This window comes from Sitodiplosis mosellana, unplaced genomic scaffold, assembly GCF_009176505.1.
Source record: "Sitodiplosis mosellana isolate CC-2019 unplaced genomic scaffold, AAFC_SMos_1.0 Smas_scaffold_6181, whole genome shotgun sequence".
In the NCBI taxonomy this organism is placed as follows: domain Eukaryota; kingdom Metazoa; phylum Arthropoda; class Insecta; order Diptera; family Cecidomyiidae; genus Sitodiplosis; species Sitodiplosis mosellana.
Genome location: NW_022601422.1, coordinates 1,571,686 through 1,595,386, shown reverse-complemented (window position 1 = coordinate 1,595,386; position 23,701 = coordinate 1,571,686). Strand labels below are relative to the sequence as shown.

Sequence of the window (23,701 nt, the reverse complement as noted above, 5' to 3'; positions counted from 1 at the left end):
GTTCGGAATTAATTTTTGGGACAAAACCTTCGAATATGCAAAAAATCACTGGCGTCACGGAGCTATCAATTCGTTGAATTTACTGTACTCGGTACAGTACGGTATATTTACATTGATTTACCTTTGCGTTAAATAACGCGTCCGCTCTCACTAAAATATGAGTTGACGCATGTGCTCCGCGCGTTCAACGCAAAGGTAAACGTTTAAGTATATACCGATACACATTTCCATACACTTGCGGTAAACGATCAACCATCTCTGTGAAATTCCAGTTGGAAACTATGAAAAATGTGTCTTGTTTTTGTGTCTATACGAATTTCTTGCTCTAAAATGTGCCACCATAAACTATTTGTCCAATTCGGCTCTTGATAACGATTTGAATTCCATTTAAAATGGATTGCATTGCAGTTACATGTCAAAGTGTTGAAAGAAAAAAGTATTTAATTGGACAGGCAATAGATTTCAATTTGACTGTCCTCGTTTGTAAAGCCGAATAGAAAAACGCCCGACTTATATAAAATATAATTATCTTAATTTTTTTGGGCGTATTAAAAATAGAAACGAACAAGAGATGTATAAATAGACTTATAAGCGCAAAATAACTGGCCCACACTACCACTACCGAATGTCTGCATGCGACGGTGCCTCGCACTCTCTCATTTCAATGTTGTGCGAGAGAGTGAGATTGCTTGTGCCGTTTTCTTCATCAGGCAGAGATTACGCTTGGCTTGCACTCGATTGCATGACACGATTTTTGCTAAAGAAATTATTTAATCACGCGACACCGAAGGTCACGTATGCTAACCGATCGATTTATTTCTTTAATTATCTTTTCTCTTCTGGACGATTGCATTACGTTCATCATCGTATTGTGTGTATGTGTGTATTCCTTGTCTTATTTTTGTACACTGCAGTTTTTTTTTTGTCGTCGTTGAAAGTGAATAACAGTCTTTTGTTTTATTTTTTGTTTGTTTTCACAGCAACAAACTTTTGTCCGAACAAAAAAGTGAAAAAATTGCTAATCTTTGCATTTGCATCCATTTTGAACTGCTAATGTTGACATAAAAAGCTGATCAGCTGCAACTGATGTAGTAAACCTCAATTGATATGCAAGATTATCCACCGAAAAGTGTGTGGTTTTTGCGTATGATGGTCTTCGATACATGACTTTCTGTGTAAATGTCATAAAAAGCAAGGACATGACTAGTGACGGTTTCATTGTGAATGGCAGGCCAACGAGTGACAATCGAAATGGACAGACGGCTAATTTCCATGTTGAGCGCACGTAAACTAGATTGCAGTCTAGTTTTGAGGTCACTTAAAGGTCTCAACGAGTCAAAAGGTGGCGAACGATTTTATTTTCGTGGCATATTCGTTTCAATGTTTCGTGTTCAGGTGAAACGGAAGAATTCAATTTACTCGGCAATTTAATCTGACACCAAACGATAACCCAATTCGATGTATCCAAAAATTCGAAACTTACCTAATTAGAAAAGTGGAAGAAAAACCGAGCTGAGATAGTCTCTAGCTATTTTTAGTCGTTAAATGGCGTGAAATTGTTCTTCTTTTTCTTAAAAAGAACAAAAAAAATACTCGAATCTGGTCGCGATGTCAAGCGTTTTATACGTGGGATCTTAATTCCGCATGTTTTGCGTTGAATGCCAAAGATTCTTAATCGATCTTCCTATCTCTCTCTCCCTCTCTTGCAGATCTCCAAATACAGATCCAATGCACGCATGCGCGTTCAACAGAGACCGAAAGAAGAACGTTAAAATTTCTATCTTAAGCGGAAAATTGGGCTTTGTTTATTGTTCATTCATATCTTTTTCGTCGTCGTCGTTTTGTTTCTTTTGTACGATCTTTCAGTAGCACGGTTTCCGTTGTCATCAAAAGTTTGTCTGTGCTTCTTAGCTTGGCATTGTTTCGGTTTCAATCGCTCACGTCGTTCAACAAGACTGTTTTATTTTTCACTTCACATACAATGCTCCATTTATATCACTTTGTTTTTCTTTGGACGACAAAAACAATGGAACCATCGTCATCAAGTTCATTACGGAGATTTGTTGACAGGTTTTTGGAGCTCTATTTTTAGCGCCGTTTTTTAATCAATTCTAAAAGATGTGTGTTTATTTTATTTTTTTCAAAAGCAAAGATGAAAGTCACATAAATTGTTTTTGTTTTCTTACTTCGTTCAAATTTTAATCACTTGAACCTCGGAACGAATGAACGATCGACAGTTACGCAGAATCAAAATGTTCTTTTTTTCGCTTGATATAACTGGTTCCTTTTCACTTTTTCTATTCACAAGAGTTAATCTTTTATCTCGCTTTACGAGCGCAACGATCGTTATCGCTGAAAATGTGTTCTGTGTTCTATCTTCTCGAAAACGGAGCGATGCTGTAATTTCACCTTTTTTTTTGCTGTTTTCAGGCAACGTTTTTTATTTCGCTTTAAGAAAATTTCAACCAATATCACTTGTTTTCAATGGAATTCTCTCGATAGATTATGACCGGTATTTTAGAATGCAGATTATACGGATTCCTTTAGATTTTTTCAAACGATTTATTCTCGATGCAATTCACAATTGAATACATAACGGATTCGTTGGATTGTCACACAAACTTTAGAACAATGACACGGAAAAGTGAACGGCTCAGCCACACATGAAAAACCAAAGAAGAAAAAAATCTATCCCTCTAATATTCAACAAACAGAAGAAGAAAAAAGTTGCCGTGGGTCGCTACGTAGTTTGTGTCTAACCATTGAGTTGCCGCCAAAGACTAAATTATACTTTTGGTTGTGTGTACGTACGACGGCCAAACATTAAAAAAAACTCAACCGATTGCTTCTTCTTCTTCTCCTTATTTCGCTTTTCGTCGCCTCAAACCAGCACACAGCCGAGAAATAAAATACAAACGAACAACCAATCGTCGAAAGCAGTAGAAGAAGAAACAAAAATGAATAACAACAACACACTAAATTCATATAAGTTACACTACAGACATACAGACAGCGACCGCTTGCTTAGTGCTGTCACTGCCGCCGCCGTTGCTAATATCTTATATTCATGCCTTTGTGTGCATGGCCGCTTGTTTGCACTGTGTGTTTTATGCACAAACAAACGCTTCGGTATTGGTTATTATGAGACAGCGCTTGATTTTAGGCACACACAAAAAAAGCAAGAAGAAATGAAGGGAAAAAAACACAAACGACTGGACGAAAAAAAAAAAAAACGTTTTGGCAGAAGATCGAGCGAGAGAACGACGCAATTTGAAGAAGGTACACAGCAACACACGTAGGCTATGATATACTTGACTCAAGAACTCACTACATCAAAAATCAGATGAACCATTGGACGTTGCATATTCAATGCGAGAAAAATTATATTCCATTAAATGGAAAGATTAATGATTTTCATAGCCCGAATCAAGTGATTATCGCATCTATTTGCGGCGGTATCGTTGAGCTTATGATGAAGACGATAAGAATGGATCGTTCGTTTTCAGCTCTTGATCGTGAAGAATCACGAATAATGATGATCTTTTTTTAAAGCCAACGATTTTCACAACCATCAAATTAACATTTTCAACTTTAGAATGGGTGACTCAGAAGATCAGTCTCTGCCAAAAACGATAGGCTCAACCAAAATTATCTTAGCAATGCATATTGTAATGCATCGATTTTAGCCTAATCTATACTCTACAGACATTGGCAGACTCAAATTTTTCAATTGTCATATAACATTTGAACATTTTCGATTTACATTCAAATATTCTCTGCCATTGTCATACTGTATCCACTATTTTTCAACAATCGTTGCTTGTATCTCATTTAAAATTCATTACTTTTGATTCATGACTTAGAAATGTGTTAATGGCAAAGATCAGTAAATATATTGCATGCATTTCCAATTATTGATTGAAATTTGTGTCGGGCGCTTGAACAGTCTGCTTTGAATTGTTGCATGTAGAATCTCTTTTGGATGGTAACAAAGGTGGTAACTTCGTTTCGAATCAATTGTGAATATCGGCAAATCGTGTTGTCAAAAAAAAAATTCATTCATATGAGGCTCTGAATCGTTTACAACACCCATTTTTAGCTAGGAAGGTGCAGCAAAACGAATTATTTGCATTTCGAGTTCCATTCCAGACGATGCGTCTGAATCGTTAGTATCGTCATTTGCGCTGGTGCCAAGAGGTGTGTTCGATGACAAATGAATGTACAATTCATATCAGACACTTTCTTAGAAAAAACTTAAGAATTGTAAATGGAAGTTGAGTGCTGTTTGAAGTAAACATTTCTAATATGCTCAATAAATATTGTTCAAATGAAACGGTCAAATCCAGTGCCAGAAACAACGTTATTCGATCGGTTTCGTTGAGTTAAAAAGTTGTTTAGCGAAATCATCTAAGTGTTTTTCTGTTGTTCTCGCTCTAGACAATTACAGAATCCAAACACGTCTTCTCTTTGACCAAAATTTTAATACCTTTGCCGTTTCACATATGATGGGATCGTTGTTCGAGATAAGATGAAACAAAAAACGGTCTTTTGACCATCGACCGTTGAGCATTATTTGAAACCGTTTGTGTTCGCAGGCCGAAAAAAATCAAATATTGCTGATTTTCACTTGGCACCATGGTGCAATGCATTGAATAAGTCATTTAAATGAATACAAATTATGATCAATAAGCAAGTATAACAACAGTCATTTCGAACCGGTTTGTCCGGGCGATGTTTGGCAATAAATTTGACAGCATTAAGGATATAATTTCTGACATCGAAAATGTTTCATTATTCGCTGCACACTAGTTACAGCAAAAAAACGCTCTTGCCTTTAGAGCTCACTCACCGTTCATTGTGTGTGTGTGTGTGTGTGTGTGCATTGAGTGTCCAAGTGCAAATATTTCAAAGATCGCTGCTGATACTGAAGAAAATTATGAGTGTTTGATTTGCGTTACGCCCACATTGAACAGCTGTTCAAAGTGTTGCAGTAACCCGAAATACACACGCATTACGTAACCGCGCTTGATGTACGATGCATATACAATACACCCAGGCATGAAATTCTCTTAACAATCAATTCACATATTTCTTCTTCTGCTCGAAAATTAGGTTCGTACATACTCAAAGCCACCAGACACAAACAAGTCTGCATTGAAATTGGCGTCATCTTTTTTTTTGGTGGTGGCGGCAGCGGGGACGAAAAAGAAGAAGTATAGCTGTGCCATTGATGTCGCATCATTTTATTTGCACTCAGCTTAAAAGTGCCAAAATGCACTGCGGTTCGCCAATTCTGAATCCAGATTTATGTACACATAATAAATGAAATTGAGACAAAAATATGAGAATTTATCCCAAAACTGATTGAAATTAAAGAGCAATTAGTTGAACATTAATTTTGACACGGACACATTTTATTTTACATAATCTCAGCCATTGTGTATGCGATCATGCAAAGCATGTACGTTGTCGCGCGAATCGAAGCGGTATAATATTAAACATAATCACCATTTAAATATACTTTGGAAACGATTAAAGAAATGCATGAAAAATGTGTACAAGTTTCCTCGTGCGCTATTTTTCACCTTTTCGTAAATACTTGCGAGATTAATCGACAATTGTGACGACGAAAAGATCAACATTCATTAATCTCATTATGAATAGACGGACATATGTGAAATCGAAATCCATACACTAAGTGTATTTTACATGTTCAAACTAGGAAAATAGATCGCACAAGTCAAGTAATTATGACTTCAATCAAAATTAGAGTGGGGCTTGAAAGCAATTTCCGGCATTTGTCTCTGTGTTTGAATTTCAGATCGAATGGTCAATATAGAGTAGAAGATGGTCGTGGTTGCCCAAAACTGTGTCGGTTGTTTTTCACATTTATAAACATATTGATCTGATGGTAAATTTTAACAAACCAATGTACATCAAGTTGATTAATAGCCTGCTTCTACGATTGTTTGGTTGTTTTGCAGATGTTATTGTTATTACTGCACTGACATTTCAAAAATGCTGATTAGTTCAAATTATTCTCTGGTAATAAAAATCAATGCTGAACTTTTGATTTCGTTCTACTTAACAAAGTTCACCGTTCTTGGTAAGAAAAAGAATCAGTCTAGACTCAAGATAAGTAACTACATGAATAAGCATTTGTGAACAAATTATGTAGAAACCAAATGCTTCGATTAGAACTGTAATAATTCAAATTCAAGTTTGAATCACGTTTCATTCATCAGAAGAGCATTTTGCATTACAATTATAAATCGAAAACACTTGGAGTGTTTGGAGTACCTAGTTTTGGTAAAATACAACTCATGTACACTAATTTTTCTGACTATTTCGCTAGTCAAATAATCGCATTCATCTCTTTTTCACCATAACAAGACATTTGAGTCGTACTCAATTTTATGTGTTTGAACTTTGAATGTTCAATCTTGAAAAAGAGAAGAAAACTCATTATATAATGCAATTCGAGCGCCGAAATAAAATCGTTCTTCTTAGATATAGATGATATGTTTGCCTGGTATTTTTTGCTCACCCTTTGAATTGAAGTGATTCTTACAGCGTCTCATTTGGTTTCTCGTTAAAACTAAATGCAGCAATCGGCTAAAGTTAAAGTTTTAGATATGCCAATACACATAATTAATCTGAATATTGTTGGCAACACGGAGAGCTCCAGATGAAATGGTTAAACAACACAATAATGTATGAATCTATCAAAGGTTCATTGTTGGGAGTATTGTGCGGCTCTCAACTGATTTGTGCAACCTGGCATTTGGAATTTTCCTTGGAAATCGTAAAACTTCTCGAAGTGAAAGTAAATAATAAAAGAGTTTAGTTTAAAAATCGATAGCATAACGATCGCGAAAAGTAACGGCAAAGAGTATCACTTGACATTTTGCTTGAGATGAAGAGAAAGAAGAAGAAGAAGAAGAAAAAGACCATCTATCAACAGAAGCGCTTGATGAGTACGAGCAGCGGTTTCAATAGCGGCGGCACAGTGCATTATGATGCAGAAAGCGATAAGAGAATTTCCGCATATTTTCTTTGTGAAATTTGTAGACAAAAAAAAAAAACAACAAGCAACAAGAAAAGAGATCTACGAAATTTTGTGCGATTCGTTTCGGTTATGTTCAATCATCGGAGTGTCGACGCTCCGTGTGGCAGAGAAACACAGCGCTGGCTCTGCCAAAGGTGAAAATACGCATTTCAACGGTGAAACAAAAAGAAACGAAAAATAGCATTTCCAACCATTTAAATACCACAGCGTTTGGAATATCGTAGACGATGGATGATGACGACGGTCGCCGGCTCGATCATTTGCTCGCGCAGACCAAACGAAAATTACACTACAAACGGCGGGTTGCTGCATTCAAATGTGATATTTTAGGCAAAATACTTCGCATGCATTGAATTGATAACTTGGAATGGGCGAAGAAAAAAACACTCTTTGATTTGAACACGAAATTTTTTTCAATTAAGCACCTGTCATTTGGAGATAGAGACGCTGTGCCATGCAATCGTTTAGTAACAAATATTCCGGATCGCAGAGCATATAGCACCACACGACGATCTGTTTTGTATTTGAAACGACAACGACGACGACAAAGACGACGACGACAACAAGACTCACATTTTACTTTCACAAACATTATTTTATTAAAATGCATTTTCCGTCACATTTATTCGCCGTTTGTTGATGCACACAATTGTGTCTGCATGCATTCAACGACTTCAAACTGAATAACGCGACCAATTTGAACGGGAAAACAGCTGAAAAAATATGAGAAAATTCGTAGAAATAGACAGACACACGAAAAATAAGCATACATACATAGAAAGAGAGAACGACGAAATGAAAAAAAAAAAACACTCAAATTCACCGATAATTTGAATTGAATACGTGATCGCGTTGCATAGCATACCGCTACATATCGTGTTGCCGCTACCGCTGCTCAATTTACATTCGATGGTGGGCTTTGAAGCGATAAAATGACTTCTAGTGCATTTTATTAGCATCAAGGTTAATGGGCACACCGTGAACACCAGCACGTACCAACGTGATCATGCTCGTTTTCGTCGAACGATTATATAAGCAAGGTATGTTGCAAGCACTTCACAGAATCGACTGTTTGATATGTACCGTTACCAACGATTTTTCTTCTTCATTTACATTTGGCTCATACTTGAGATTATTTCGAGTCGTCAGATCATATCAAACAAATGGACTTTGAAAGTTTTTACTCGCTGGTATATGTATAACGAATCTGGATCTATATGATAAAGCTAGGTTTGATACATATTATCGTGTAAAGAACTGAAGTCTGTTTGCTGTGTGGATTCTTGAAATTCTCGTGAATTTTAGTTTTTGACGAAAAACTAACAAAATGTTCGTGATTCGACGATTTTTTTCTCACAAATTTGATTGCAATTCATTCTGCTGGGAATTCCCACAAACTAAGAAACACACATTTCCTTGAGAGTTTGGTATTTTCGGCCTTTGAATTCTGTTTAAATCCAATTGACGCAAATTATACGTATTGACACTTGAAAGAATAACAAAAACCAATGCGGTTTGAAGCAGATCAACGGCTTGTGGGAGATAAAAATTGTGGCCTCGGCAGCGTTTTTTACGAGTTAACATAAGTTTAAGGCCGACTAATTTCATAGAAAAAATCTCCAATAACTTGAGTACTGTGTAACTTTCATCTACGCGAGAATTTCCAGTTGAAAATTTCTTATCAAACTAAATGTTAAAATGAATTGTTGATTTTTCTGTCAATATTCTAAGCAAAGCTGTTTATTTATATTCAGAACGAAAATAGTATGCAAATACTTCAAAAGTTTTAGTGTGAAATACTCATGCATTTCACTTTCGTTGGGTACAACAATCGAAATGAAAACAATTTTTATATACTCAGTACATTCGATCGATGAATAATGTTTATAAGTGTAAAAACGTGTGTAATTCATCAAATCTGATGAGCATATAAAATGAAATATTCGATATGGTCGTCGACTATTATCTGGTTCAGTGAAGTAGGCTTCGGAAAAAGATGAGGCATGAATGAACGCATGCAAATGAAATGGAGAATTGCAACCGCGAAACACGGAGATTCAAAATGGATTCATGGAAAAATGAGCGCACAACTGAAGAATCTTACACGCAACAATGCATTGAACGCAGGCTGAAGTTGACTGAAATTTGCCATAAATTAAAAGATGATAGTGAGAAGAACCGACCAAGTTTGATGTAAGCCGAGTATTAGAAATGCATGAAAAAGAATAATTATTCGAAAAAAATGCGTTAAAAATACGCTAAACGGCAAGCAATTAGCAAATAATTGCCCGGCGACATTGAAAAATGCCCATAATCGTACTTCAGCGAAGTTGTAAACACAATTTTGAAGGCCAAAAAAAGTCGTTAAGAAAAAAGAGCGAGGCGTTTATAGCTCAACAAAAGCCATTGAACAGAATATAAAAAAAAAACCAGATAAATAAAGAAATGAAAGAATGGGCGACTTCATAACGGAATTTCATGGAATTTTTGGTTGGATTATTCGCGTTTACGATGGCTTCATCGAAAAATGAAACGAGTGAGACGGAATCGCCCAATATTTGCATAATTTCGGAGATGTGAAATTGATCTCGTCTGGTCGACGCTTGATCATCAACAGAAAAATCTTATGCAAACACATTTATTTTTAACGCACTCATGAGTTCATTAACACAAATCCACACTGCGATAGCAAGCGCGAAATATAGTTAACCCGCAGTAAAACACAGCTTTATAGGCACATCGCACACATTTTTATTATTGATTTAACGCCGGTGAACCAACGGCAAATATAAACCTAAAGCAAGCGTTCGCGCATACTCTGCTTACTTGTTGTGGACAAAATCCATGACATCTAAATATATGAAAAAAGAAATTACGTTCATTATCTACTGTGTGCGATGCTAAAATGTAATGAGCAGAAAGACACGGTTTTCTCTCTCTCTCTCTGTCTCTCTGTCTAGATCGGGTTTATTTGGTTCAGCAAACAAAGGTTGATTGATTGTTTTTTTTTTTAAACAGTCAAAAGTGATAAATGGTCAAACCCGGGCAGCACCATGTTGTTCGTTTGGACTATAAAATTCGTAATTAATTAAAATATCGTTAGAGGCACAGAGAGACATACACGTGTTATGTAACCGAATTGAGTGAGAAGCTGCATGTCATGTTCACAACCATGTGATGATGAAGGAAAAGAAAATACGTCAACAGAAGAGAAGAAGAAGATGAAGACGAAAAACCGGTATCCGGAAAGATTTCAAGCAGCAGCGAACCCGCTTTCCGTCGTCTTCATCGTCGTTTCCACGAACATTTGTCGCATTCTTGAATACGGTGTGTGTGTGTTTTTTTTTTTGGTTTCGTTTACGACCTAATAATTACTTACACTTTTATGGTGTTTCAAATAAGACCCGCAGCGTTCCATACAAACATACATACCGTTCGATCGTTATCATGTTTTTGTTTCGTTTATGAGAGAAAAAAATGTGAAGCGAAACCGATTTGTTTTGCCAAGTCTTGAGCCGGACAAGCGATGAAGAAAGAAAAAAACATCACCAAACACAAAAGAATTTTGCAAATGTCGAACAAAATCGAGGAATATATGAAATTCCATTATTTATTTCATTTATTCAAGTAGCGACCATTGCGAATCGGATTAATGGATTAGCACATTTTGCCGCTGTTGCCGTTGCGGTTTCTCTCGTACGTTGAGACAAATGAGCATTTGTTTTTCGTAAAATTAATCTTGGCGATGCTTCTATTTTAAAAATTAGCCTCATGGTGTGGCGGCGATCAGAAAGACTTCGATTATGCCTGTTATTAAATGATCATGAATAACGGATATTTTGAATTTTATGCAAATGCTGAATGATCGAAACTGGCCTACGAAACTTCAATTCGATTTTACATAATATGATTGATGGGCTACTTCCGAATTAGAGCCGTCCACGAGCGATTCGAGGCGTAAGGTGCAAGGTGCGGCTTAATTATTCAAACTATAGTTTGTATATTTATATATTTTTCTCTCTCGAAATAAATTTCTGCGGTGCCCAAATCATATCATCACAGTTCAAAGGCATGCATACTAATTTTATTTTGTACTTGGCACCTTGTTTTTCCATATAATATCAAAATTTAAAGAAAACCGTAGTATATTTGGTTTCGTAACATTGTTTTATTCGTGCTTGAAGTTAATTAATTAGCATCAAGTATGTGCGACGCTACAAAGCCATAAAACCCTTTTAGCCCATGGTAAAAAAAATTTAAAATCATCCAATGCTTTGCTTTTATCTATTCGCCCATTCAGTGTTACGTTCCAGAATGATGTTCGGCCAGATTTCGGTTCGACTTGAACCAAAAAATCGGTTTCCGGCAAATACGATGGAAAATTCTCCTCATCGATACGAAAGTGTTGCAGATAGTAGCGTCCTTTTCGGATTGGACATGAAGTGAACCACGTTCCATTTTTCAATATTTTCGAAAAAGCCACCTTAAGCAGAGGATCCACCTTTTTTGATGCCATCAATTGGCACAAGTTCATGGTTTTGTTGAATATTTCCACTGAATCCTCTGTATCGGTGTCCGGGTTGAACGTTGAATTCGAACTCAAATAAACGCGAATCTTTTCAACGAGACAAAGCAAATGGATATGGAAATTCATTGAATAAATGATATTGAATAATAAAATTACCTTCGGATGGTTAACTGTTTTCAAAATGTTCAAGTAGAAATCGAGTGTAGAATCGCCGTTTAATTCTTTGATTTCAGCATCCAACTGGGCCCAATCTGGATGCGTCGACACCGTGACATTGTCAAATTGCACTCTGAAACTTCGCTATGTACAAAATGTGAATAAAATGAGTTGATTTGATTTATTTTTACAGCATTGGCAATAGAGCAAGCAACTAATAAAAATGAAAATCATCATAAAAAGCAGCGGGGAAAAAAGCAAATGTTGCTGTCATAAAAGAAAAATTACCCAAGCCCATGCTAATGGAAAATGGCACAATAAAACTGCTGTGGTACTGAGAAAAATTAATGAAACCATTTTTTTCCACTTCCGATGCATGCACCAATCTAATTAATGATGAAAATGTCAATAAACTAAATATTCGTTTAAGCACGCTGGGGATATGGGTCTTGTTATATTTATATACTGGATGGTGATTTTATTTTAAATGCAAACTGAAAAATCTCTTAATCTTCAATTATAAAAAAAAAAAATGTTAATTTTCAAGTATTAAAATGGAAAAATATCTATCCCCCTCGAAAAAAAGACTCGGAAATAGTTAAAAGGTGTGAGTTTATTATTATTTTTATTATTTTTCCTCTTTTTTTTTACTAATTTTTCCAATTTTGTCAACTTTTTGTACTTTTGCATAAGGGACTTATATGGTATTTAATAGGCGTGAACATCGATGTCAGCGGATAAACTGTGCTGTTTGTATATGGCCATTTGGGTGAATTACACACTGAATGAATTGATGTGCCATTTTCGAAAAGTGCCAATTAAAAATTACGACTGCATAAAAATGTATAGTCATTTTGGATAATTGGACTTTAATTACCTTGGCGCATGTGTTTGTACCAAAATGTGTGGTGGTTTAACTTCCATCAAATGGCCGGTCGTTAATCCATACGATCGACAATTTGAAATTTATCCGAAACAATTATTTGCGATTGAAAATGATTATATGTGGATACTTTCGAAACAAATTTGAGTTTCGATAAAATCGAATTATTATCTTAATACAGATGAATTTTTTGAGGAAGTAAAAAAAATAAGTACATTAAAAAAATTTCCGTTTATTTTGCATTTCAAAACGTTTATTTCTAAATAAATTGAATCCACATCCACATGGATCAAAAAAGAAAAGTGTATGTGAAAAAAAAAACTCTCGTTGACGATGTAAATAAGGACATTAAAAAAAACTAAAGTGTTAACACAAAATCAGACATGTGAAACTAACACAAGCACTCTAAGTAGTCTTAACGACAACAAATACAAATAATATTTCCGAAAATGTGAATAATCATGTGAAAAAAAAACAGTACATTTGTTATGTTAATTCTATGTAATATTGCTTTTTTTCGCATCGTTTTCCCTTATTCTATCTATTACTGGGACTTAACAGGTAACAAACGCTATATGTTTTGTTTCCTTCTTTGTCAATCAGTAAAAAAAATCTCACAATGACCAGATTATCGGCTGGTTTGTGATTATCCATGATTGTGTTACAATTGGTTTTAATTGTAGTTCAGTCTACTGTTCCGATCGTTAGAATTTATGTGGCATTATGTGATGTACTGCTTCATTCATACGGACCAATTCAGGGTTTTATAATTCGCCGTCGATGGTATGAATGATAAATCTGAATGTGAATGACAAAAAAATGGAATTTTAGCATAAAATTGATTACACACTCTTTCAAAATCAAAACGGGAAAATTAATAGTAAATTCGGCAATTCGACGAATTACCGAACGTTGTTTGTGTTTCCGGCAAATCGTCAAATTACCGACATTATATTCATCAATTTATACAATAATTGTCCATATCAAATCAACAATTACACCAAATAATTATTCATCATTGACCTTAATAATTATTTAAATAGTATTAAATTCCGCATATGCACTCACCGCGTATCGAAACTCCGATTATGTTGATATTTTCTAGTCGTTTCCAATTCAAGTTGCGCAGTCCTTCATTGGAAACTTTGCAGTTTTTCAAGCAAATATCCCGTAAACTTTGCATCAAAGTGCAATCGAAGAGTTCCTCCAGCCATTTGTTGGTGATCTGAAACGAAAAAATCCGCAATTATTGAGTGAAAAATGTTCAAAATTGTTAAATTAATCCGTTTAATTCGGTCGATGCTATTTACCCCGGTGTTAGCCAAGTTCAGATCGTTCAATTGCATTGATCTTAGTGCGTCGCTGGATTTATCAGTCACATTTCGGCAGTCATTTAGCCACAAACTTTCGAGGTGCAAACAACATTGACCAATCAGCTCAACAATTTTGTCGTTTACTTTGTCTGAATCGGCAATTTGTAGGGCTCTCAAATTCTTCAAACCTTTTAAACATTTTACCAGTCCATCGGTGGAAATGGCCAACATTTTATTTTTGTCTTTGCTGTCAAAGATGCGTAGCTCTTGCAAATATTTGCAACGTTCTCCGATACATTCGAGCATTCTGTCGGTTACAACGGACGATCGAAACGATAATTGTGTCACATTTGGCGTTAATAATTGGATAAATGTCGTTTCATTTGTGAAGCCAATCGATAGTTTCATGTTCAACTGCAGTAAATCAGTTTTGATGGTTGATGGCAATTGCGATAGGTCCCAGTCATCACAGTTACATTGATCAATATTGCGGGCAATAACACGAATACACCTGCAATTGTTTGCATATAAATGAAATATGTCAAATTTGGGAACTAGTTTTCAAAGACTTACAATCGATATAAAGTTGGGATGGTGTGTTTCCGCATCTGTAACATGCAGTCATCGCCCATAAAACATTTCAAATCATTTTGGAAATGACCCGAATGCACTTTTGACTTCAACATTTTCGGTTTTGATATCAATGATGTCCAACGATTAAATGAATAACATCATTTCTCGCTGCACACACTTACTTGAATCAATCTGTATACTTAGTAATAGTAATTTGTACAGTAATTTTGAAACGTGTCTTGACGACGAACTTTCACTGACGTGTTGCAAACGTTATTCGGATTTTTTTTTTTTTTTTAATTATTTTCGAAATATTATCCAATTCCACTACTGAATAGCTCAATATCAATTCCGTTCTCTCGTAAAAATTTTATTTCTTGAATATCGAAAGGAGACAATTCTCAACTCTCAATCGCGTTTGCTTTGTTTATTTTCATTTGTTTGGTTGTAAATGCCATTTGTCAAATGTCAAACGCGCTTGTTTTGACAATTTACATCAAAACAAATCCACTTCGAAATTTGGTTTGAATTTTTCGAAAAACATATGGTCGAGTAGATAATTTGTACACAGCACATTTGTTTTTCATGAAAAATTGACTGAAAAATAGGAATAACAATTTAACAACAGATTTGAGTGCATTTTTATTTAAAATTATGCAATCTTTTTAATAACAACCAATTAAAAATGAAAATAAGGTAATTCAAATAAAACGTAACGAAATTCCATTCGTTTTTCGGTTTCGAAAGCAGAGTATTGTTCTACAATTTATTTGATAAAAAAAAATTGCTATTCAAATTAAATGTTTGAAGTCGGTGATAGACAAGGAACTGATTCGATACGAACACCGCCGTCTTTTGTTCCAATTGAAAATGGAAAACTTTCCATTCCATTGCACGCGGCTGCATATTCGCCCTCTTGATTCACCACAATAATTCCACCAAAGAATTTCGGATGGAATTTTTGTATGCGCTGAAACGCCGATTGAGCAGCCTTCTTTGGACTGTAGCCATGGCGTAGGCCCTCAACAGCCACAAACGATGGCAGAAATCGCATCATTACATCTCCGTCACCAGTTGCTGCTGCGGCACCAATTCCGTTTTCTGCATACGCACCCGAACCTTGAACAGAAATGTTTATATTCAGCCTGGCATTAATATAATCAAAAATAAAAACAAGAACAGATTTTTACCGGGAATCGGGCTGTCTCCCACGCGCCTAAAATTAAGACATTAGAGAGATTATTGAGAGGAACACTTATATGTGGAGTGCTTCAAGGTTTAATAGCAAAAATTGTACTTATCACAATTGAAATCCATACCCTGGTATTTTATAACGTGCCCCGTTGGTCGATGTTCCGGCTGCGATGTCACCGTTGGAGTCGATTGCAATCATTCCGATTGTGTCATGGTTTTTACTATTGAATTCGTTGCTATAGAGGCTACTGTAAACGCTATTCGCTTCGGTGGGTTCGTATGGACCACAAAATCTCGTTGGATCTGGTTCTACATTTGTCCAAAAGTTTGGTTGACATCGGTTCGATTTCCATTGTTTCCAAAGATCTTGTGTTTTCTCCGTTGTCAACGATTCATTTTTGAAGCCCATCATTATGGCAAAATCAGTGGCACCTTCACCAACCAACAAGGTGTGCTGCGTATTTTCTAGAACACGGCGTGCAACACCGATTGCATTTTTGATGTTCCGCATTGAACCAACAGCACCAATGCTCATCGTCTTGCTGTACGCGGACAATATCGATTAAATGCGTAATTAATAATTCAAAGTAATTATGCATGCAATGGAAAATTACCCATCGATAAGTAAAGCATCGAGCGCAACGTCTGCCTTTTCGTCTGGACTGCCACCATAGCCAACTGTTCCGTCACATCGTTCGCGCTCGCATACTGCACATCCCTCAACAACTGCATCGATTGCAGTTCGTTCCGATATTTGTATCACTTCCCATGCTGTGAAATGTTCGAAAATTTGATTCGAAATGTAAATGAAGAAACACAATGAGACAGCCTTTCCGGTTGAATGGATCCAATCAAAATCAAATAATTAATGTAACCAAATTTTTGCTATTTACCTTTAGCAGTTGCCGATGAAAAATTCCATGTATTTATTACGATCGGAACATTTTTACATTCAACAAATAGAACGAAATTAAACAACGCTATTAAAACGAATTGTTTCATTTGAATGGAATATAATAGGGCAGTGAATAGAGGCGAATCAAAGGGGAGTGCACCTTTGTTTACTTGTATCGTCCGATTTTGTGATTATTTTGATATGATGATGAAGTGGGAATCGTTGGTACTACTGACAACATTCGAAACTGACACTTCAGTCGAATTCGAAAATGAGACAGCTGTCAAAGCAACGATGCGAAGTAAAGAAACTGCGAAATCAAAACATTACACGCTGTGGTTTTCGTACCATTTTCCTCTATTTTGGATGAAATTCAATGAATAAACTCTTTGTTTATTAATTAGAAAGGACAAGTGAAACGGTGAATAATAAAGCGAAACATACATCAAACACATTGGAGCTTCAAAGAAAAATATAGACAAGAACAGAGGTAACTCATATTGAATATGAGCAATGTGCTCTCTTAGAATGTTTTACGAGAAAAATCTGAAGAATTTTTTATTCCAAAATTACCAGAATGAATTACCATGCCGATCAATTATTATGAGATTTTAAACTGTCATCCGTCGGACACAATCGAAGAAATAAAAAAATCATATCAAGCTTTGGTCTTGAAACATCATCCAGACAAACAAAACACCACCGGCGATCGAAATGTTTTGCAACTATTTTATCAAATAGATGAAGCATGGAAGATGCTAAGGGATCCAGAACAGCGAAAAAAGTACGATGCCGAAATGCAACAGCACAGATTCAACGATGAGCCAATTGTTTATGCAAAAATCTATCGAAAGGATTTCGAATTTGATGCCGATTCACAGAGCAATCTGTATCCATGCCGATGTGGAGGATATTTTGTTCTACCCGACGATTGCATCGAATCAAGTGACTGTGATAATGGCGTAGCTGATTCATCGATAGATGAAAATTGCGGAGAGAATGATGAAGTATACATTGAATGTGACGAATGTTCGTTTGTCGTGCAATTGCTTAGAAATCAAAACACCAACAGATGACCAATAAAAACAATTGTTTTTTTCTTTATTTTAACCAGTATTTTTACACAAGTTCAAATCTACGATTGAATTACAACCATAAATTGAATATGGTTGCAAATATGTCAACTTTGTAATATTTTCTCGAAAATTTATTCTAAAAAGTTATTTTCCAACAATTTCGTGCATTAATGAATGATTCCGAAAACCGAAAAAGTATTTGGATAAGTCGAATCTGCATTGCTGGATTTGCCATAAGCGCCATCTGTAGTTGTTTTCGCCGAATATGTCATTGTCAGAAAACATTGTTTGTAATCAACATAAACATATAACACAAAAATAAAAGTTAAATTTCCTATTTCAACATCAACATAAAAATCTGAATTGTTATTCAAAAAAAAAAAAAAACCGAAAAGTTTAAATGACAACGTGATTCGAGTGCAGCATTCCAATTGTATCGGCATTGAAAAGTTTCGTATTTGATAAAATCAATAAACAATTGGATTTGATTTCCTGTGAATTGAGAGGAAATGATTGATACACAATGGGTAGATGAGTCTTGACTTAGCCTTCATACGTCGAATTATTTCTTCATCACAGGCTTCCGTCATAACAATGTATTCAGAGGGTTACAAATATTGGTTGGCCTACAAAAAAAATAATACCAGGTAAGTGGGCAGTAAAGTGTGGCATTCAATCACCCACTTGTTCTCATTCCATTCCATTCCTTAGTTATTACCGATGTTCGCGCTACAAAACCGGGTGCCCAGGTCGTTGTGTTGTCGAAGGCTCAAAAATTCGAGTATGCACAGAGCATAATCACAATCATCCGCCGGAACCCGATCGTGTGCTTGTTGACAAGTTTCGTAAGGTGCTAACGAATCGTGCTGCAGTCGAGACAAAGGATCTGTATACCATATACTGGGAGGAAGCAAGCCAACGACATTCAGATGCGGCTCTGCTGTATACATTCAGTGGTGCCGAGTCTGCTATGAGAAAAGCACGCCGATATAAGCAATTGCCTCAAGAACTGAATAATGTACAAGATTTGGATAATATTCTTAGCAACACGAATATGTTTCGTATTCACAGCGGATCGCGTCGTGACCCATTCTACCAGACAACACTCACACTCAACGATGACAGTGTGTGCGTGATTTTTATGCATATGAATACCATCGAAACAATTGGCCACATCGAAGAAATCCACATAAATGATGCGATCAACGGTGATCCGGACATACAACTCACCCATCATCTGCTCATTGTTCATGCCGTGAAAAATTATTACGTGAGTGTGTTACTTTACGAAGGAAAAGTGCATTTTTTTAAAACAATTTTATGTATATATTTTTTTTTTTTGTTTAATTCTTGATATCAAAAATATGCTCTACAAGTTTGAATATCTCATCTAATACTCTATCGATTTGAATTTCAGCACATTCCCATCTTGTATGCGATATCAGCAATAAAAACACAAGCGATTTATGCTGTTATCTTTGCCTATGTTCGAGGTAACTTATATTGAATTTGAACAACATGCGCTTCTGAAAGGTTCCCAAGAAGTTGAAGAATTTTTTTTCTGATTTCCAGAAAGTTTGTCCACGTACATCACTCCTAATACGATTATGAGCGATTTCGATCCAGAAACGCAATTGGCACTTGCCTACACATTTCCCGATGCATCCATTAAAGGTTTCTGGCATTACTACACCGATTCGATTCTGAAGTACATGAAATGCATTCGATTGCAATGGGACAAGGGCCGTAGTAATACGTCAAGCTGTTTACGAATGTTGATGGTGCTGCCATTGCTACCTGCGGAATACATGGTGCCTGGGCTGCAAGCGATTCGCAAATGGGCCCAAGAAAAATCGGTCATGAATTCATCGATTGAAAAATTATGCTCGTTTATTGAACACGATTGGCTACGTTCTGTTGGCGCCGATAAAATGTCTATTTTCGGTTTTCCGCATGGCGTTCACAATTATGTGCAACACTTCAATAACGAACTGAAGCAATCACTGCTCAACTCACAACAACAACAATCCATTTGGCATATTTTAGGTAAAATTTAGAAAAAATTACATATTTTCACTTCTTTTTTTAGGTTTTTAAACCTTCATTTTTTAAATTCTGTTTGTTCTTAAATTTGTCTTTGCTTCTGAATTGATATCCCGATTAATTTACTTACATTATCTGTTTTTTTTTTCAGAATGCATAACACATTTAGCCACCCGAACTTATTTAAAATGTAAAAAGCACCAAAATGCGACAGACATCAAACCGAATAAACACCAAACGGTGCTAGAGACAATCATAAAAAATGCCACGCAAATGTGGTGCTCTGATCCGATTCACCTGCGAAATCCATTGCAGTTTTTGCAATTGAGTAGTCATTGTATCAATGACGTTCACATGGAAGCATCCCAGGCGCAGTTGGGTGCCTCTTCGGAACATAAGTCAAATGCTGGAAATCATGATGATGACCGACATTTTAATCTATCAAAACAGAATTCAAATAGGAGAAACAAAACGTCTACGACAAAAGATGCTAAGAAAAATTACGTAGCGATTTCACATGACGATATGAATGCAACTCTGGTGGAAGATGTTTCAACAAAACCAATGTCGACTGTACCGCAATCTTTCGCAGTGAAAAGTGTCAATAGATCCGAGCCACCGCCACTGGCATTTTTCCCAAAAAATGGCAATATACGAAAACCAATCATTTTCTCGGCCACAGAACCACCACCACTAGTTCCGATTGCACGGAATTTTGCGTAAGGAACAAAAGATGAAAGTACAAAACCATACAAAATGCCAAGTGCAAACGAATTTTTATTCACGAAACATTTTAATTTTTGGACAAGGTCTCATTTTTTAAGTATTATTATTCTTCAACAGTATTTAAATATTTTAATTTCATTTTATTTGAAATCATATTAGATAAAGAATTTTTGAAGACGTTGCACTTGAGTTTAAGAAAGGCAATAAAAAATGGAAATTAATTTTATATTTAAAACTAATTTAGTGATCAGATTAAATAAAATAAAGAAAATTTAAAATAAAAATGGAATTTTATGGCGGCTCAGCATAGGGGTGTGGCAACGACCATAAAATGAGTGGTCGGGAATAAAAATGACTAGAGTTGAACCACTTATGGATAAGCGTAACACAATATTCTTGATTTTTAAACGTACAACATAAATTCTCTTCGCTTGAAAGTGAATCGTAAAATATCTGTGGACTATAGAAATCGTTTTTCACTTTAATTGAATCAAAAATGTTCGATACACTTTCAAGTCCATTGGTATGATGAATTAAGTGATAAGGAGCGCGAATTTTGATGTGCCGATAACACCATTGGATTGGGCACATGAAATACTGTCTGAGAATCGAAAAAAAAAACTGTAGTCTAAAATTGACGCTGAAATAGAATCCCAAATCATTGAGAAAAGTTCAACAATTCCAAACCGTAACTTCTCCGATCCCGAAATTCAAGCTGAATATCATTTATATTATGGTTCTAAATTTGTTTCTCTTGGTGAAGAAATGGAATAAAACACTACTTCGTGATATTTTCACATTTAGTTTTCTTGAACATCGAACAACAGGGAAAAAAATGGCGCATGAAATGAATTTCTCGCCTGATTTAAAGCAAAAATAGTCAAAATACATGAATATGATGATTCAAGTAAAAATTCAAGCTTTTCTGCTACACCCTTGAATGAACGCACAGGATTTTTGTTGTCATGGATTTTAAAGTCAGGGGAGAAATTGATAAAAATGAAAAAAAAAAAAATTCTATTTATGGATTACAACGTACTTACTTACTCTCGTAACGGAGTAATTGGAGTAAAAACAACTGGCCTGTCAAGCACTATAGCAATTATGTCGATAACTTTACCGTTCTTTTTTGAAACCATGGGCTCACCACGAGCACCGGTTCTGATATTTTATTTTTCATTTTTCCTTTCCATTTGAATTTTTTGCAAAATCATTCATCGAACTTTTTCGCCATCAATTTCAAATTTATTCCGTAAATTCGATCTGCGTTAAACAAAAAAAAATAAAAACAAAATATGAATAATGTTTACTAAAACGGTTTTATTCAAGACACGAAAAATCATTAATTGCATAAAAATTGAAAACAAATTGACGGATTGAATTTTTTTTCTTCAAGTACTTGATCGCAAGCGAAAAGAGTCAAAATCAGAATGAATGGTTCTTTTAGAATCCTTTTTCGCAATTGAAAATTTCATCTCACCGACAGAAAGTAAATAAACACAGCCGTCAACCGAATCATTCAAACGAAGTCAATCGATTTGACATTTAGCACATGTGCATGACAAGTGCTCGGTAGATATTGAAATCATTAGCTGTCAAATACTCAGAATTGAGGTTATGCGAGTTTTTGTTTAGTTTGTTCACGGAGAACCAAAAAAAATCGCTCTCCTTTTGGTGTTTTCGCTGTGCTTGTGAACCAAAATTGGTTTGCTGTGTTTTGAATTGAATTGAATAAAAGAGTTAAATCATCAAATTGAATTGGATAAAAAATGTTTAAATCATTAATATCGCCGGTGTTGCAGAATGTGACTGCCCGCGGCTTCAGCACAAAGCCTCTGATACTGCCGGTGATAAATAAGCATTTGGATCAAACAAATCAGGTGGCGCGCCAAGTGTGGATTGAAAATATGGACACAACGAATGTGCAGCGAAAAGGTCTGATGGAATTGCATCCGGATGTGTTTGCTGCACCGCCTCGTATCGATATCATCCACCGGAATGTTATATGGCAGCAAAAGTATAAATATGTTAGTTTCGCCTGGGCCAAAACACGGGCCGAGAAACGGGGTGGTGGCCGAAAGCCATGGCCACAAAAAGGACAAGGCAGAGCCCGTCACGGTTCAATTCGTTCGCCAATCTTTGTGAACGGTGGTGTGGTGCATGGTCCAAGAAATCCAACCACACATTATTACATGTTACCGTACTGGGTGCGATTGGCTGGCTTGACATCGACACTCTCCGCCAAATTGGCACAAGATGATCTTCACATTGTTGACGATTTGGAAATACCAACTGAGGATCCAGAGTACATTCAAAATCTATTGAGCGAACGCAAATGGGGACCATCAGCGCTGTTTATCAACTACGAAGACATTGTACCAAGAAATATTGCAGTTGCAACAGATCAAATTGGTTATATAAACATTATGCCTGCCTATGGTCTCAATGTTTTTTCAATGCTTAAACATACAACGCTCATACTGACAACAAAGGCGGTCGCACACATCCAAGAACGAATTTTACATTGTAAAAATCTACAAGATTCATCCACAATTACGAAATAAGAAAGGCGAGCGGAATTTAGTTACGTTACATGTACATTTATTGAGAACGAATAAAATTTTACTTTTAAATAATTATCGGAAATGGGCCGCAGATCTTTTCAATATTTAAAAATCATTTTTCATTTTAGTGTTTTTCAAACGTAATCTTCATTAGTATCGTTTCAGAGAAATGAAATTTAAAATTCAGAAAATGAGTTTGTTGATATTTTCGGTCCAATTTGGATGTGAAATGACGATTTTGCAATGGGTCAAGTCGAGAGATGAACACTAAATTTGATTGAAATTACGGCATGTGTGACTTCTTCCATTGACAATGTGACCTTTTGATATTTTCAATTAACTTAATTAAACAATTTGGCACTTCCAAATGAATTAAAACGAATTTTCGTCGCTTAAAACTGCTAGTCGTTCGTTTCCATTCGGATTTGGATTCATTAATTTCAATTTCAATTTCAATCTAGATATTGATTTAACAATTTCAACCGTTGAATCGTCAATAATTGAATTTACCCATTACGAAGCAAAAACGAAAAATGTCCAAACGAAATTTTCTTTGGGGGTGAGCAATTCATCGTTGTTTTGATTGTCAGAAAGCTGTCAAATCGGTGGTTCATTGCTGTGGAATGAATTTCTCTCTGTATCTCTCCTTCTCTCCCTTTCTCTCTGTCACGCGTTCGTTCG

General features: G+C 35.8%; 7 protein-coding genes across 9 annotated transcripts in view; 3 read left to right on the top strand and 4 right to left on the bottom strand.

The window, feature by feature from the left end:
• The window catches only part of LOC129576172 (uncharacterized), a 10,616-nt gene extending 7,820 nt beyond the window's left edge, over positions 1–2,796 (bottom strand). Inside the window, exon 1 of one of the 2 annotated variants that reach the window (XM_055460836.1) lies at positions 1,484–2,796. The gene's annotated coding sequence lies outside the window, so the exon portion shown is untranslated. The remainder of the gene's footprint in view (positions 1–1,483) is intronic. The other variant, XM_055460834.1, reaches the window with a different exon arrangement.
• A 3,937-nt stretch (positions 2,797–6,733) lies between these two features.
• LOC129576228 (uncharacterized) lies at positions 6,734–13,290 on the bottom strand. The gene is made up of 3 exons (XM_055460937.1): positions 13,255–13,290; positions 11,301–11,897; positions 6,734–6,811 (listed from the first exon to the last, which is right to left on the bottom strand). The coding sequence occupies exons 1-3, from the start codon at positions 13,288–13,290 to the stop codon at positions 6,734–6,736; spliced, it is 711 nt and encodes a 236-aa protein (XP_055316912.1).
• LOC129576400 (uncharacterized) lies at positions 12,868–15,023 on the bottom strand. Its single transcript, XM_055461507.1, has 4 exons — positions 14,523–15,023; positions 13,947–14,460; positions 13,705–13,861; positions 12,868–13,434 (listed from the first exon to the last, which is right to left on the bottom strand). The coding sequence occupies exons 1-4, from the start codon at positions 14,633–14,635 to the stop codon at positions 13,379–13,381; spliced, it is 840 nt and encodes a 279-aa protein (XP_055317482.1). The 5' UTR covers positions 14,636–15,023; the 3' UTR covers positions 12,868–13,378.
• A 116-nt stretch (positions 15,024–15,139) lies between these two features.
• LOC129576399 (N(4)-(Beta-N-acetylglucosaminyl)-L-asparaginase) overlaps positions 15,140–23,701 on the bottom strand; it is a 95,529-nt gene continuing 86,967 nt past the window's right edge. The window contains exons 2-6 of the mRNA XM_055461506.1: positions 16,610–16,775; positions 16,331–16,487; positions 15,842–16,258; positions 15,713–15,738; positions 15,140–15,641 (exon numbers count right to left, since the gene is read on the bottom strand). Of these exons, the coding sequence (XP_055317481.1) occupies positions 15,319–15,641; positions 15,713–15,738; positions 15,842–16,258; positions 16,331–16,487; positions 16,610–16,718 (1,032 nt within the window). The 5' untranslated portion in view covers positions 16,719–16,775 and the 3' untranslated portion in view covers positions 15,140–15,318. The remainder of the gene's footprint in view (positions 15,642–15,712; positions 15,739–15,841; positions 16,259–16,330; positions 16,488–16,609; positions 16,776–23,701) is intronic.
• Positions 16,894–20,740, top strand: LOC129576394 (uncharacterized). Of its 2 annotated transcripts, none has more exons than XM_055461496.1 (6): positions 16,894–17,101; positions 17,164–18,334; positions 18,399–18,957; positions 19,105–19,180; positions 19,260–19,733; positions 19,882–20,740. In XM_055461496.1, exons 2-6 carry the CDS (start codon positions 18,219–18,221, stop codon positions 20,451–20,453), a joined length of 1,797 nt encoding a protein of 598 aa, XP_055317471.1. In that variant the 5' UTR covers positions 16,894–17,101; positions 17,164–18,218; the 3' UTR covers positions 20,454–20,740. The 2 variants fall into 2 exon arrangements, with proteins under 2 accessions (XP_055317471.1, XP_055317470.1); XM_055461495.1 differs by having other exon boundaries at positions 16,897–17,101; positions 17,188–18,334.
• On the top strand, positions 17,199–17,687 carry LOC129576227 (dnaJ homolog subfamily C member 24-like). The gene has a single exon (XM_055460936.1). The coding sequence runs from the start codon at positions 17,199–17,201 to the stop codon at positions 17,685–17,687; it is 489 nt and encodes a 162-aa protein (XP_055316911.1).
• Positions 21,555–23,102, top strand: LOC129576401 (39S ribosomal protein L4, mitochondrial). Its single transcript, XM_055461509.1, has one exon. The coding sequence runs from the start codon at positions 22,226–22,228 to the stop codon at positions 23,018–23,020; it is 795 nt and encodes a 264-aa protein (XP_055317484.1). The 5' UTR covers positions 21,555–22,225; the 3' UTR covers positions 23,021–23,102.